Source organism: Alosa pseudoharengus, unplaced genomic scaffold, assembly GCF_046254945.1.
Source record: "Alosa pseudoharengus isolate Yale_2024_CS ecotype anadromous, Long Island Sound unplaced genomic scaffold, YU_APseudo_1.1 YU_APseudo_1.1_scf_16, whole genome shotgun sequence".
In the NCBI taxonomy this organism is placed as follows: Eukaryota; Metazoa; Chordata; class Actinopteri; order Clupeiformes; family Clupeidae; genus Alosa; species Alosa pseudoharengus.
In genome coordinates, this window is record NW_027468630.1 from 3,434,365 (window position 1) to 3,450,577 (window position 16,213).

At 39.5% G+C, this 16,213-nt stretch overlaps 2 protein-coding genes across 4 annotated transcripts; both read right to left on the bottom strand.

Moving 5' to 3' along the window:
• Positions 1-1,975: 1,975 nt before the first annotated feature.
• On the bottom strand, positions 1,976-4,247 carry LOC143125342 (high choriolytic enzyme 1-like). Of its 2 annotated transcripts, XM_076286718.1 has the most exons (7): positions 4,179-4,247; positions 3,756-3,908; positions 3,344-3,461; positions 2,907-3,085; positions 2,698-2,779; positions 2,159-2,283; positions 1,976-2,003 (listed from the first exon to the last, which is right to left on the bottom strand). In XM_076286718.1, coding segments are annotated over exons 2-7 (633 nt in total). In that variant the 5' UTR covers positions 3,883-3,908; positions 4,179-4,247; the 3' UTR covers positions 1,976-2,001. The 2 variants fall into 2 exon arrangements, with proteins under 2 accessions (XP_076142833.1, XP_076142832.1); XM_076286717.1 differs by lacking the exon at positions 1,976-2,003 and having other exon boundaries at positions 2,151-2,283.
• Positions 4,248-8,812: 4,565 nt separating this feature from the next.
• LOC143125340 (high choriolytic enzyme 1-like) lies at positions 8,813-11,474 on the bottom strand. 2 transcript variants are annotated; one of them, XM_076286716.1, is made up of 7 exons: positions 11,406-11,474; positions 10,979-11,045; positions 10,442-10,594; positions 9,706-9,823; positions 9,283-9,461; positions 9,037-9,118; positions 8,813-8,945 (listed from the first exon to the last, which is right to left on the bottom strand). In XM_076286716.1, the coding sequence occupies exons 1-7, from the start codon at positions 11,472-11,474 to the stop codon at positions 8,813-8,815; spliced, it is 801 nt and encodes a 266-aa protein (XP_076142831.1). The 2 variants fall into 2 exon arrangements, with proteins under 2 accessions (XP_076142831.1, XP_076142830.1); XM_076286715.1 differs by lacking the exon at positions 11,406-11,474.
• Between the last annotated feature and the right edge of the window lie 4,739 nt (positions 11,475-16,213).

Sequence of the window (16,213 nt, forward strand, 5' to 3'; positions counted from 1 at the left end):
TCAAAGAAGAGAATGAAAAAGCCTCAGAGACAGAATCCATGTGAAAGGCCATTGCTTCTGTTTTCTTTTCTTTTTTTCCACCACTGAAAACAAGGTACAACATAAAATAACTCGTAGGCACTCCAGAGGATAGTTTTTACAGCATCCTCTGTCTGCAGTTTCTGTGCTGTTGCTAAGAGACCAGTCATGTGGCTCATGCTAGCTCTACTCTACTGAAGGCATCCATAGCCCTGCTGCTTGGTGGGGTGGGGGGAGAGGAGCAGCTCGGTGGGGTGTTTGGAGATGGGGGTATCTCTGTCCTCCACACACATGCATGTGCACACACACACACACACACACACACGCACCCACACACACACACACACACACAGACACACACACCTTCCAGTGAACAGTAACATAATGTAGCACAAAGGCTCTTCCCGTTGGCTCCAGCAGAAGCTTGTAGTGCTGCATATTGCAGTTTTATTATTGTGGCTGACACTAGCCCCCAGGTGAACGGAATATTTCTACAGCCGAACAGAAGGTTCAGCAGAATTTAGAATTGCTGAGAACCTTTGAAAAAGCAAAACATTCCCAAGCCACACCAGTTTCGCAATATCAATTACATTCTATGGCCTGTTTGCGTGATGAGTAAATTTATGCACCTTTATTTGGCCTAGATTGGAAGTCCTCTGCATACCATAATAAGCTTTATGTTGAAATGTATTATCCAAAAACAGGGATATTCATGCAAAATCTGTTGTCTGTTTGACTGAGATCTCAACTGCAACTGAAGTCTTTGCATCTGATCCACTGGCAGAAACCCTCTGCTTACAGGTGCCCATGCTCAGCAAACAGCTATGCACAATTTCTACTGTACTTATTTCACAATGTGTATATACAGCTAGTGTAGCTAACCTATTTAGCAATAATATGCTTTATGAAATAGCTTTGTGTCATAGTGCTACTTATTTGTACCCATGAGCACACTATCTTAGCAAAAGTGTACATATCATGTACATAAACCGCATGTACCGTATGCTACCGTGTTTTATCCTGAGGTGTATAAACCGCATGTACCGTATGCTACCTTGTTTTATCCTGAGGTGTATAAACCGCATGTACCGTATGCTACCGTGTTTTATCCTGAGGTGTATAAACCGCATGTACCGTATGCTACCGTGTTTTATCCTGAGGTGTATAAACCGCATGTACCGTATGCTACCGTGTTTTATCCTGAGGTGTATAAACCGCATGTACCGTATGCTACCGTGTTTTATCCTGAGGTGTATAAACCGCATGTACCGTATGCTACCGTGTTTTATCCTGAGGTGTATAAATGAATCTGTCAGCTTCTGATTCCCTCTTCTCCTCCCGTCTCTTCCATTCTCTCTTCTTCTCTATCCCTTTTTACTGAGCCAATCCTGAGCAGATGTGTCCTCCATCCTTCTCTTTCTTCCTGTTTAAAGTGAAGTTTTGCCTTGCCACGGTGGCCTTAGTGCTTCCTGTTTAAAGTGGAGAAACTATTTTGATTGTTATAGGTGCCATATAAATAATTGAACTGAACTGAATTGAGTCACCAGTGAACAATTATGTTCATTCAGCTTCTTATGTAATTGTATAACATCTACCTTCAACCAAGCATTTTCCAGCTTTAGAACATTGTTTTGATCCACAATTGATTCACTCTGATCAAAGTGATTCACTCTGATCACATTAATATTTTCCTGTTTTCTTTTGCTTGTCGATTACTGCAACATCTCTAGGAATGGTATGATTTTTGGATGGATTTTGGATTCATGCATTGTATTTTCTGTCTACCCTAATAGACTGCTGAATCCTTACATTAATTCAACTCTTTCAAATAATTTCAACAAATGCACAAATGCCCTTTAGTAAATTAGAGAAAAGAAGAGCAAAAGGCATTATGATTGCGCTACATTACATTTATTGTTGGTAATTTACTCCAAAAGTTGTCGTTGATGGAGCGGATGTCAGGTCTGGTCATGTTGCCTCAGTTTCTGTGGAGAAGAATGACATATTAAGAAAAGTGACTTCACCCAAACTATTGCTTACACTGAAATTGAAATAGCTGATAGTACTGTATAGCATGTTTATAAACACATTACTTGCAGCGTCTATTGCTATAACACAAACATAATCTCAAGCTACTCACAGCACTTGTACAGCCTGTTGAGCCTAGTGATGTCGTTCTGGCTCATCTGGGTGGCCTTGCCAAGAGCAACGTTGCTGTTGGGAATGGGCTCCATGGTGGGGCGGTTGTTCTTGGAGAAGGCGTACCTGGAGGACATGAAGAGAATTGTTTGTTGTTTGTTTGTGTGTTGTTTGTTTGTTTGTTGACGAACATTGTTGACGTTCAGTTCAGTTCAGTTTGGACACTTTCCAACAAATAACAACTTATTATTAAGTATGTATTTGCTTAGCATAATTATTATTATTAAGTATGTATTTGCTTAGCATAATTATTATTATTAAGTATGTATTTGCTTAGCATAATTTAGAAAACAATTGAAGGCCTAAAAGCAATGTGTTGTGGATCTTTTAGCTGCACACACTGTTTAGCATTTATAGCGATGATATTCACCTCACTAAATATATGACATGAGAAGAATTACCTTCCATTTTAGGTATACATCAAATTATTTGTTTTAAAGTGAACTAAAGTAATTAGTTAGTTAGAGCAATGTCACTTACCTCTCATACTGCATAACAGAGTTGTAGTCATAGGGAGTTCCCTGGTTGAGGGTGTTGATCTTGTTGAAGTTGTATTTCATGTCTAGAGAAGAAATTGCATAGAACCAAGAATGCTTTATAAATACATACTGCTTCTCCAGAATATGAATCCTCCCTGAGAAAACTGTATAGTCTTTGTTGTGGTATTGGTATTCATCATCCTACAGTACCATCGATGATGTTCTCCCAGTAGACGCGGATGTGGTTGTCACGGTCGTTGCGGGTCTGCTCGTGGTTGAAGCCCAGAGCGTGGAGCAGCTCGTGCTGGACGGTGCTGTGGTACAGGCAGCCGGAGCGGCTCAGGGACACGGTCTGAGCGTTACCAGTACGACCAACGTAAGAGTAGCATCTAGAGGTCATACAGTAGGTCAACAACAACAGGTGGGTTATTACAGGGGAAAGAGAACCTTACAGAATAAAACCAGCTTTATATAATTGTGATATAAATGTGATATAATTGTTTTTTTTTTTTAATGTTCCATTTAATGCTCCACTTCTGATCTGATTTCAGGTTGTGATGATGAGAGCAATACCACTGCCAGTCCTAAACTGTTGGCTATAGTCCTCTGTGAGCAGCATTTGAATGGTGTTGTGTGGGGTAACTCACCCACTGCGAGACTCAATGCTGAGGTAGTCCCTCTCGTTGCTGCGGCGCTTGAAGCGGATGCAGGAGGAGGAGGCGAAGGAGTCCAGACCACGCTGGATGATGGACAGCTCGCGGGAGGCTGTTGGGGAGTGAAAATTAAACATTGCCTTATTTGGCTGCTCTGCTCTTCTTAGAGAGTGACAGTGTAGCAACTCATCTGAGTGTCTGCCAAGATGCACCTTGTGGGGGAAAAAAACTCATCACCAGATTGTGATAATGTTGTCATTCACGGTGTCACTAGCAGTATTCAAGAAGACTTCAGCTGCACATTTTAAAAATGATGCTGCCCAGTGGCAGCTGGAAAAGGGAAATATTCTCACTGAGAATGGAGACTACTCAATCTTTGAGGTTTTGAAGGGAAAAATGGACTCACAGTAGTGGTTCTGAATGACGTAGGGCACGTAGACCTTGCCGTCACTGGACTTTTGCCACAGGCAGTCGCGGGAGGTGCAGGGGTCAGCATTCCTCTCCGCCTCGTTGAGGATGGCGATGTCTCCCATCAGCTCAGGCTCGTCGAAGTCAGGAGCTGTAGGAGGGGATAGAAGAGTCCTTTATTATAGACCGGTCCTAGCTATATTAAAGCACTTACAAAATAATATGCTTGATAAAACGACAAGATTATGTTGTTTAAAAGACAAATTATATTTTAATTGCATTCGTCTGTAACAAGAACATATGATGCAGGATAATTAAGACAATGATAAATAACATCCATGCACTGTATTAATACACCATAATAACTTGGATGTAATTTCAACATCAGCTGATTTGATATATTGAGGTGGGATGCCCATACTCAGGTCCCGGTTGGCTCTGTCCAGCAGCTCGGAGACAGACAGCTCAGCAGTGGTGTCCTCCACAGCATTCTCTGGGGAGCCAGAGAGAAATAGAACGCCATCAGCCTCAGCCATTTAGGGTCATTTCATTTCAGACTGGGATGGTTCTTTTAATTAACAGGAAGGGATTTGATTATGAAGCACATGTCAAAAGATAACATTTTAATTAAGTTGGTATCCCTTTTTGGAATTGAGTCATTGACGTATCATTTACCACAATGAGTTGAATGTTTTTTTCTCACCTGTCTGTAAAAGATGGCAGGATATGTGAGGCATTTTTGAGAAGAGAAGGAATGATATGAGATGTTAGAACACATTATTTTTTTATAATTCAAAAATGAAATCAATCTTGCATCTCATAGTACCTTATACTCCTTTTATGCACAGTGTCATATTGTTCTGTTTGTGTATAGTTTAGCCTGTTACCATAGTGACCCTCACCTCGACCTCCTCAGCCCAGGCAGAGACCAGCAGCATGGCCAGCAGACCCACAGCGAACTTGAACACGGCCATGACAACCTGTGTGAATTTTAAAAACAGACATATAGCCTATACTATGTAGGGCAGTTGTGGCCTACTGGTTAGGGCTTCAGGCTTGAAACCAAAGGATTGCTGGTTCGATCCCCGAACAGTAGGGAAAATGTGGGCTGGAGATGTGGTTGAGCACTGCTCTCCCATGCCCACATCCACAGCTGAAGTGCCCTTAAGCAAGGCACCTAACCCCTCACTTCACTCAGGGCTGCTCACTGCTCCGGGTTAGTATGATAAATGCAGAGACCAAATTCCTTCTATACGCATATAAATATAATTGGCCTATAAACCTGATTTACATTTACTATACATGACAAGGAATAGTCAATACACTAAAGCCTAGCGTATCAGTGGTAGTTTTGTCCTGAGTGTAGAGCGGTGGATTTTTACCCTACAGTTAGACCTCAAACAGTCACTGTGGGTCTCTCTCTCTCCCCATTAGGATGAAAATGCAAAATTAGATTTCACAAAGGCAATTTTCTGTTTTACAAATGCCATTTCATTTACAAATGCACATCTACAATTGTGAAAACCAATTTACAAGTTACAAATATGATTTTTTTACGTGTGGATTTGTGTGACTTTCATGCGAAGAACGTCTTAAAAACACGTAACTTTGGAAAGCGAAGAATGCGTGTGCTAGTGATCCACAAATGCAGAATCACATTTCACAAATGAAATTTTTGGTTTTACAAATGGCATTTAATTTACAAATGCACATCTATATTTGTAAAAATCAATATACGAGTTACAAATATGATTTTTTTATTTGTAGATATCAAAACACACATGCAAATCAAGAAATATTTGTGGATCCCCCTCTGCGCATATACAAATATTATTGAGACAAATTTAGCTCCATAGCCTCGTGCCAAGGTACTGTATCACTAATGATGCTCCTCTGAAGTTGTTAAAAATAAGCACCTTGTTTCATACAAAGGCTCTAAAACAGTTGTACATGTCTACAGCAGATTGTAGAATTGTGCTTACATATTAGTGACTTACCTCTGAAGTGTCAGAAATGTAGTGACTAATTGACCAGGTGAAAACTGCCGTGTTTTATACCCTGTTTCCCTGCACATGCGCTGATAACTCTTCCCAAATATGGCCAAATAGTTCCAAGCAATGTGCTTGCAAGGGCACTTTTTTATCTGAACAAACAGGAACTCCTGCTTTTACCCAAATCTGTCGACTGTCACTTTAACATGAACTGTAACAAATTATCACATGTCCTAGTATTATCATGTATAAATATGTGCACAGCCTTGCCAAGGAACATCAGGTGTTCCTTTCCCAAATTCCTTGACTTACCATAAGTTTACCATAAGTTTACCACAGAGGCTCAGTTGTAAGTCCCTCAGTATGGAATTAATTTGACAGTGGCTCACCAACATTCTTTGAAAATATTTCATAAAATAAATTAATTTAATTTGTATTTCTTATATTTATATTTGTTTTCATCTTTGCATCAATACCATGCTTATTCTGTCATGGAAATGTGCTCTAGAAATCTCTCTATAGAAATATTTAAATGTATGGTTCATATTTGCCATTTACCCCAGTGAGATCAAATTTATGATCATATGAATGACTCTTTTTTTGTGAGAAAATGAGGAAATTAAATTATAAACAAGGTAAAACAATAGAAACAAGATTTTTGATCATGCTTACTGTATTTCTTAGAACTTAATCAGAACAGGTGCAAGTGCTTTAAATGTAACAATTTTGTTACTTTGTGTGGGAATAGCAGGTGTAGAAAGACAACATTCCCCCACACAGACACCTACACTCAGACACACAGACACACACACAGCAGGCCCATGAGGAGGGCACAGTTAAGGTACATAGCACCTACAATTATTACACTCGGATCCAGTAGACCCGAACACCACATATATAATAGTTATGTGTACTGTACCATGTGTAGTCATTGAAAATAAGTTATTTTTTCATGTTCTTCACAAAATATGAGCCAAGGCCAATGAGTCTGAGTTTGAAGAAATAATAAATAGGATAATTTTTCTTTTAGCAAACATTGAAAACGGTTCCCACAGCACCATACATGGGTTAAATTGAGTGTGACAAGGTGAAGTAAGCTTCCAACCATTCTTTCTTGACAGAGATGACAGCTACTGATAACATTAAACCTGTGAAGCCTCACTAAAGTCGATTTGGGTGAAATTGTCTTGAAGATAAGCTTAGCTACCTGTAAGAAAAGTAAGTATACTGTCCAATATCTCAATCATGAGGCCAGAGTTTCCGAAAGATGAGTGTTTATCAACAATAAGAAAAATAATGAATAAACTCAATATTTTACATGACAAGCTATCATGGTCCTTGCTCAATTCAATTCAATTCAATTCAATTCAATTCAATTCAATTCAATTCAATTCAATTCAGTTTATTGTCATTATGCAGAACAGAGCACAATGAAATGGGCTGTATCAATCAAGGGAGCACGAGTGCAGAATGCTCCCTCCTCTCCAGTGAGATCAGCTGTGGATGTCACCGTTTGATCCTTTTTATTTTTTCTTCCTTACATTTTCATCTCTTATTCAGAGCAGAAGGAGGGTTACAGTGAAATAAGGTGTGCCAACAGATACCCTGTGAGTGATGTGAGCCGAATGAAGGAAGGTTTGTTAATAATAGATGAGTTATGGGTTAATAACAAATGAATAGAAGACATTTCTTGGCTTTCAGATGACAGTTGAAGTCCAAGATGGAAAAAGACTATTCCAGTTCCATGCCTTTAGTTTTAAAAGGCAGTTGGGTATTACAATCTCTGCAATCACTCTGGTGATACAGAAGGTTGTATTCTGGATATAGGAGTATTGCTGTATATTGATTTAAATCTGTGTCATTCTGTTGATATGGGAGTGTTATGTCAATACTTACAACACTGTTCATGAGACATAGTGTTCACTGAATCACATTCTGTTATCCAAAGATTCTGTGATCCCATATTGTGATGTCTTTTACAATATCAGGAAAATGTTGTATAATGAGAGAGATGTCCAAATATGTCCAGAGCAGAGAAGCACATGTCCATGGGTGTGTGTGATTTGGGAGTTGTGATTAATGAGATGACATTGTCCTGGAGACTTCTAAATATATCCCCACACCTGTGTATGTTAATTAATGCCAGCGTGGTTGTGCTGCCTACCTCTCATTGCCACTGGGATGTGCAGCCTCAAATAAAATCATGCAGAGAGATCCCACAAAGGAGATAGCCTATGTTTTGTTTTATGTGTGTAAACACTTGAAATATGTACCATAGTTAACTGTATATTTAAGACAATGCTTTTTAAAATAATTTTTGAAAATGTTTTTAATTACTTTCCAACTATCAAGGGTTCTTTAAAGTTTTTGTAGGTCATTGGAAGTGTCCAGATTAATTCAAAAGTTTAGTAAACTTGTTAATTCAGCAAAGTTTCTAAGGAACTCATTTGTTGAAAATCAGAGAATAAGAAAATGAAACTGTATCTGCATTTTTCTGAACTTTATAGCCATTATTCCATGTGTGTTTGTTTTGCAACCTGTTTGTTTTAATCAAAGACAGATTGCAATGTAATGAGGATGCAGACATAAATGAACACTCTTGATTAGATTGTCTGTTGTACAAACTCAAGACCAAATATTCAGAGCAAACTGAGAGAAATGTAACACTTCACATGTTCATACATAAATATTTAGTTCTTCATGTGAGATCACAAGATCACAAGGGAAAAAATTACAACAAACCAAAGGCTTTGATTTTGCACTCAATTCTGATGTTTTATTGAGGGAGTACATTTTGAATTGCTGTGTAGCAAAGCATTGCTATCAAATCAGATGAGATTAAAGTTCCAGAAATGTAAACATCTGGATATCTCCCTCAGTCATCCTTCAGAACACCTGGCTGTTGTCCTGATCAGTGTTGGTAAACCTCTGTTTGGATGAGAAAAAAAGACATAGAATGGGTTTTAGAACACCCCATCAATAGTCTACTGCACAGTTAAGTAATACATGTCATTACCTAGGGTTAGGTTTAAACCTTAGATTCAATTTCAGTGCTGACGGAAAGCTACTCACAGCACTTGTACAGCCTGTTGAGCCTGTTGATGTCGTTCTGGCTCATCTGGGTGGCCTGGCCAATCGCAACGTTGCTGTTGGGAATGGGCACCATGGTGGGGCGGTTGTTCTTGGAGAAGGCGGTCCTGGAGGCAACAAGCATATGTTTCAGTCTACTATTCATGAATCAGTGTAAATTAGTTGTGAGAGTAGATTAGTATGCTTTGTGTTACTGACTTGTGGTACTGCATAACAGAGTTGTAGTCATAGGGAGTTCCCTGGTTCAGGGTGTTGACCTTGTTGAAGTTGTGCTTCATGTCTGTGTGATAGAAACAAACAGTTTTTACTTGTAAATGTTATCGCATATGATTGATTCTTTTCAAAGAGTTGTTGTCTGTTGAGCATGATAGCATGAGCATGATAATCATATACACTAAAATATCTAGAATCTTTGCTTGAAAGGTTCAAGTCTCATCATCCTACTATCGATGATGTTCTCCCAGACAACGCGGATGTGGTTGTCACGGTCACTGCGGGTCTGCTCGTGGTTGAAGCCCAGAGCGTGGAGCAGCTCGTGCTGGACGGTGTTGTGGTACAGGCAGCCGGAGCGGCTCAGGGACACGGTCTGAGCGTTACCAGTACGACCAATGTAAGAGTAGCATCTAGAGGGCAGAGGTCAACAACAACAGGGTCACACTCATAGAGAAAGAGAGTCTTACAAACTTCAGAGCTTGCACGACAGTAAATGTAGGAGTAACGTGGGAAGGCAAAGATGAGGTTGCAAGACGAGGTTGAAGAAATTGACATTAAAATTAGCTGTTAATGATGAAAATACTCCTTTTCAGATGGAATTTCTATGGAATATTCCGGTGTATAATATGTGGAGTAGTGATTTGTGGTTTATACCCATTGCGAGACTCAATGCTGAGGTAGTCCCTCTCGTTGCTGCGGCGCTTGAAGCGGATGCAGGACATGGAGGAGAAGGAGTCCAGACCACGCTGGATGATGGACAGCTCGCGGGAAGCTGAAAAAAATCAACAAAATATTCAATATTCACTAGCAAGACTGAATAGCCTTAATTCTGATGGAAAGGCCATTTAACAGTATTTAATTAATCTTAAACCAAAAGGGAAAATGCTGTAAGCTACCACACCGAGTATACCTAGCCAACTAGCCTAGAAATCTAGATGCACCCTAGTGGCAGCAAATTACATTTGCTTCCAGGGCTAGTCTAGCAACTCTCCGTTGGCTTGTGAGTTCGAAAAATTAAACTTCTATCAGGCCAATCAAATCGTGTATAGAGTCGTTAGGCGGGCTTAACATAATGATTGATGGCAGAGTTGCAACGGTTTGGCTTGAATTCCCTGCTACTTGAAAACAAAGAAGATGGATGTTGCTGTTGGCCAACAGTGTGACACGAGTTAAGCTTGTTTTAAGTTGGCAAAAGGTTGAACTAGCCAACTAGCTCCGCTGGTGGGAAAACGCAGCGCTGTCCTATTGCGTGCAGAGGGAATTTGAAAGACAACCGATTATCCCGCCCCTCGGACTGAGCACTGCGAGCGGTGAGTGCCCAGACCCTACATTTTAATGTGGGTCTGGCTCGTCAGGCTACTAGCCAACAGGGAAGAGACAAAGAACTCACAGTAGTGGTTCTGAATGACGTAGGGCACGTAGACCTTGCCGTCACTGGACTTTTGCCACATGCAGCCGCGGGAGGTGCAGGGGTCAGCGTTCCTCTCATCAGCAGAGTCGATGGCGATGTCTCCCATCAGCTCAGGCTCGTCAAAGTCAGGAGCTGTAGGAGGGAGACAGCAGCAGTGACCACTGTTGTTACAGACAATCAATATTGTCAGGCTGAAGATTAAAAATAGATCTTCAATACATGTTCACTGACGGTTATAAAAACACACTCTTTAAATCCTGATGTCTGGCTCTCTGTGGCCTAATTGTTGGTGTTTAAAAGTAAGATAATGAGCTAAAGTTATATTGTTGTTCAAATTCAATGTAAACACTTTGAAATGGTGTCCCACCATTGTGTATTCTCTCCTCAAGCAATCTCCTAACACAATTATTTCTTCATTATATGTGAAGATGTTTACATTGTTGTTGTCAATGAATGTAATGTAAGCCATGCAGTAAGACAGCTGATGCGTGAACGTGTGTCTAACGGCAGACGTACTGCGGTCCCTGTTGGCTCTCTCCAGCAGCTCAGACACAGACAGCTCAGCATTGGTGTCCTCCACAATCTCATCTGGGTGGATGGGAACAGGGGAAATTATACATCATATCATGGAGCTTTACACATCACAAAAACTCTGAAATAGATGCATTCATATGATGATTCTTACCAGTCTAAAGGAGGTGAATGCAGGTGGACCATGCAAAAAGAGAAAGGAAATAGAATAATTAAAGCCTACATATCAGTCTTTTGTTTCATTTGATGTTCTAAAATGCATTTTGCTAATGTAAAATCTTGTGAAATCTTTGATCTCTTCTCAATAGTAAAATGATAATGTGTTTCCACGAAGCTATATGAGGAGATGAAAGATTGAATGTGTTATATTGTAAAACTGTAAGAAGTTAGTTTGCTTATTTCTCACCTCCACCTCCTCAGCCCAGGCAAAGGCAACCAGCAGCATGGCCAGCAGACCCACGGTGAACTTGAACACGGCCATGACAACCAAACACCTGGGGAAACACCACATGTTAGTTTAAAACACCTGGGGAAACACCACATGGTAGTTTAAAACATGAGTATTACTTGGGCAATGAATAATATGACCACAAAAAACAACAGAAAATTGCAAACAGGAATAACTTGAATATCTGAAATATTCCAGTTTCAAAATTGAACTACTAACGTTCTATTGACACATGCATATGGCAGACACTGTAAGTAGAATGCACGTTACCTTCAGAAGTAGATGAGTGAACTGCAGCTGGCTAGGATCTGCTTTTATAGCTCTCAAAGCTGCATGCAAGTCCTTGAAAATGCATGTATGTACATTATTTTTTACTATGTCTATGGATATCTTTATCATCGAACCTTGACATCTAGAGATTAGGTATTTGTCATCTGTGAGTTTCTCATGGATTTGAAAGTCATCAGAATTTTTTTTTTCAGTGTGCATGTCACACATGTTAAAATACATGGTTCTGTGATGTTCATAATGTAATTCAATGATGTAGTTCGATTTTATTTGGGTTTTGGTGCCCTTTATTATTTTAATAGTTTTAAAATGAGCAGACTGTATGATTGTGAATTATTGTGATAATATCTGTAAAAGTTATTAAGAGACGCTATTCTCTAGCTATGATAGAGGCTAATAGGGCTGGTGTTTTTAGGCGGTTTCTGTAGTGCTGTAGATGAAAGTAGTCTTCCCCCTGGACAGGACACCGCATCACAGGGTAACCCCCAACCGAAGTTGGTACACATACCATGGGTACAGACACTCGTAAAACATACTGATAGAAAATCACATCATGTTTCTCCAGTTACACCCACAAATATTTCACATAGGTCTTTTGCTTGATGTGTTTAATGTAAATGTAAATTTGATTCTTTAATGCCACATTTACCCTACTGTGGTTACTGTACCATATGCTGATGCTTTCTGTTATAGATATCTTTGATCATCCTCCATATCATCTTCAGCACCCAACCATGTGTGTTATTATTTTCCTTGTCAGACTGGAAAGCAACCTCTGTAGTAAATGTATGTGTTAGCACAAGGTCCCATGGCCCTCTAGTGGCGTCTACACCAAACTATCGCTCTGCTGCTTCTGCAGCTCCAATTTCAAGATGAAGTTATAGATTTCAGCCTGGAAAAAATCATTAAAACAGCACAGGAATATATATTAAATCAGAATGTCATTCAATCAAGTGGTGGAAATCTGGTTTTGAGGTTCTGGAATTCGTTTTTACCGGTAAGCATTAATGATTAAATAGGTTGAATGACAGATTCATAATTAATGAGGGACTTTTATTTGCATATCAAAAGATGCTCAGGTGAATAAAATATTATGGTATTGACAGAGGTTACACTGTGAAAGCAAAAGACCACTGTGTTATGGTTTTATGTAACATCTTTCACATTAGTATCTAATTATTTCTTGGAATACCTACATGAATACACATAATTGTTAATGGACTATTCAGTGCTAATGATTGGAAGGCAGTCATAATCTCAAGTGCAGACAAATTCTTCATATTACTAAACCTACTACATCTGCTGTGTAGAAAATAAAAAGTAGAGGATAACAAGTTGACTCAGCACACCGCAGTAAACCACATGTGATACTGGTTTCCTGTGAAATCTTCAAAAATAGCCCAACGTTTTATCTTCAACTGACACATAATCACCTGCTGTCACTCCAACTATACTGGACCACACTGCAAGCAAGTGTACTGTATACAAGTAGACGTCAGTTCAAAGATTTTCCTTAAAGGCAAGATATAACTCTTAGCATGTGTTTCTATGCACAGAGAATCACAGGCTCAGTCCCTGCCTCAGTCATTGCAAGCGCCTCTGATTTATTAATCACCACTATGTGGATACTGTTTTTAGAATTTATTTAGATTAAGTGTTAGTATAATTTGTATCTTTGTAATTTGTATTTTAGTATATTTTTACATATTGTAGTGTTGGTATAATTTGTATTTTAGTATATTTAGCATATTCTTTATCTTCTACTGTCCTTACTGCTTAGTTGTGTTTTTATATTATATACTTTAATTACTCTTTCTGCTGTTAAAGAATGTGTTTGTGTTGTATGTATGCTGCTGAGACCTTGAATTTCCCCTGGGGATCAATAAACTATCTATCTATCTATCTATCTATCTATCTAAATGAAAACACTGCTCATAAGTATCCGTCACGAGGTGAAGAAACTATGTACATTTTATCAGTAGGCCAAAATAAAACATTTGAGCCATTTTCTACCACAGTAGCCAATAATATCTATAGATCTGCAGAGCCAGTAGCTGAGCTCTTGAAATTCATTATTTCCACCTGACGTTTTCTTTTGGAATGTTAAGAAAAAGTTATATTGTTTATATGGCTGCAATTAAGTCATTGTGTTAAGTCAAGTCAAGTCAAGTTTATTCATATAGCGCATTTCATACACAGAGGTCATTCAATGTGTTTTACATAAACAAAACCAAACAATAATAACAAATAAAAGCATAGAAGGGCAATATAGTCTAAGAAATAGTTAAAAGGTAAAGATCATAATAAAAAGAAAACATAAAACACAAGGTAAAATCATTTAAAAATAAAGAATAATTAGTAAGCAAAAACAAAGGCAAAAGTACCATATCGACCAGGGGTCGGTGTGGAGGATGCAATAGTTTTTTCTCCTCCACCGTTCTCTCTCTCACCTGGAGGGTACTGGGGGCTCTGTTACAGTCGTGTTCTTTGACTTTTCCAGTGCATTCAACACAATACAACCTGCACTACTGAAGGGGAGGCTAGAAGGAGCTGGAGTCGACTGTCATCTTGCTGCTTGGATCATCAACTACCTCACCAACAGACCACAGTACGTGAGGCTACGTGACTGTGAGTCAGATGTGGTGGTCTGTAGCACGGGGGCCCCACAAGGCACAGTGCTCTCCCCCTTTCTCTTTTCCCTGTATACCTCAGACTTCCAATACGACACAGATAGCTGCCATCTCCAGAAATTTTCTGATGACACAGCTATTGTTGGCTGTGTTAAGAAGGGGAATGATCTGGAGTATAAGGGGGTCATCACCAGTTTTGTTGAATGGTGTGGAAAGAACCATCTGCAGATAAACACCAGTAAGACAAAGGAGATGGTGATTGACTTCAGCCGTAAGGCATTATCAGTTGCACCAGTGAACATCCAGGGAATAGACATTGAGGTGGTATCAGTCTACAAATACCTGGGTGTTCACCTTAATAATAAACTAGACTGGTCCCAAAACACAGATGCCCTGTACAAGAAGGGCCAAAGTCGTCTCCACTTGCTGAGAAAACTGAGGTCTTTTGGTGTGTGCAGGTCATTATTAAGGACTTTTTATGACACAGTTGTGGCGTCAGCTATTTTTTACACTGTAGTCTGTTGGGGTAGTGGGTTTTCTGAGAGGGACAGGAAGAGAATAAATAAGCTGGTAAAAAGGGCCGGCTCTGTCCTGGGCTGCCAACTAGAGCCTGTTGAGGTGGTTGGGGAGAGGAGGATGATGGACAAATTGGCATCCATCATGGCCAATTCCTCTCATCCGCTCCATGGGACAGTGGCTGCGCAAAGCAGTTCTTTTAGTAACAGACTACTACACCCATCATGTAAGAAGGAGCGCTTCCGCAGGTCTTTTATTCCATCTGCCATCAGAATGTATAACACCACTGTTATGAAAATTTGTACTGTTAATGTAGTGTCTGAACTTCATTATTAATATGTGCATTTTCCACTGTACATGTGATGTGAAGCTTTTTTATTCACCATATATATTGGTTCACTCTGCCTCAAAGTATTGGTGAAACCCTAAGGCGTGTTGCAATCACTGTGTGATTTTTTTGGTGTGCTTGTATGCTGGGCATACTGTATACAACTTTCCTACTCTTTATTTAAATACTACTGGGCTGTTGTGACAAGTGAATTTGTAGTGAAAGTCTTATCTATCTATCTAAGTAGTAAAAAAAAAGAAATAAAAGACAAGTTAGAATAATTATCAAGGCAGAATCAGAATTTGTAACTCGGCACAGTTAGCAGAAAGCATCTGGTCTTAAGTCTAGATTTAAAACTGGCTACAGTTGGGGCCTTTTTGATGTCATCCGAAAGTTGGTTCCACAGCTGAGCCGCATAGCAGCTAAAAGCTGCTTCACCATGTTTAGTTCTAACAGTAGGTTTTACTAGCAGGTTTTTCACCTGGGACCTGAGAGGATGAGAAGGTGTGTACTGCTGAAGCATGTCTGACAGGTATTTAGGTCCTGCTCCATTTACTGATTTATAAACAAGCAATAGTGGTTTAAAGTAAATTCTGTGACTTACTAGAAGCCAGTGCAAGGACTTAAGAATTGGAGTAATGTGGTCAGTTCTTTTAGTTTTTGTTAGAATCCTAGCTGCTGCATTTTGTATCACCTGAAGCTGTTTAATAGTGTTTTTAGGAAGGCCTGTGAACAGTCCATTGCAGTAATTAACCCTGCTGGAGTTTTTCTAAGTCATGTTTTGACATCAGCCCTCTGAGTTTGGCAATATTTTTGAGGTGGTAAAAAGCTGATTTAGTTATCGCTTTCATGAGGCTGTTGAAATTTAGATCACTGTCAATTAATACACCAAGATTTTTAACAGTATCCTTTGCCTTCAACCCTTTTGTGTCAAGGAGACTGGCAACCCTAAGTCTTTCCTCCTTTTTACCAAATATAATTACTTCAGTTTTTTCTTTGTTCAGCTGAAG

Excerpts from the sequence above, each read along its gene's own strand:
- LOC143125342 (XM_076286717.1), bottom strand. The coding sequence starts at position 3,882 with ATGGGAGACATCGCCATCCTCAACGAGGCGGAGAGGAATGCTGACCCC. Across the intron at positions 2,780-2,906 it reads CTGGGAGAACATCATCGATG|ACATGAAATACAACTTCAAC; the intron begins GTACTGTAGGAT and ends TTTCTTCTCTAG. Across the intron at positions 2,284-2,697 it reads TCTGTTATGCAGTATGAGAG|GTACGCCTTCTCCAAGAACA; the intron begins GTAAGTGACATT and ends CATGTCCTCCAG.
- LOC143125340 (XM_076286716.1), bottom strand. The coding sequence starts at position 11,474 with ATGGCCGTGTTCAAGTTCACCGTGGGTCTGCTGGCCATGCTGCTGGTT. Across the intron at positions 11,046-11,405 it reads CCTTTGCCTGGGCTGAGGAG|ATTGTGGAGGACACCAATGC; the intron begins GTGGAGGTGAGA and ends CACCCAGATGAG. Across the intron at positions 10,595-10,978 it reads GAGAGCCAACAGGGACCGCA|CTCCTGACTTTGACGAGCCT; the intron begins GTACGTCTGCCG and ends TCCCTCCTACAG.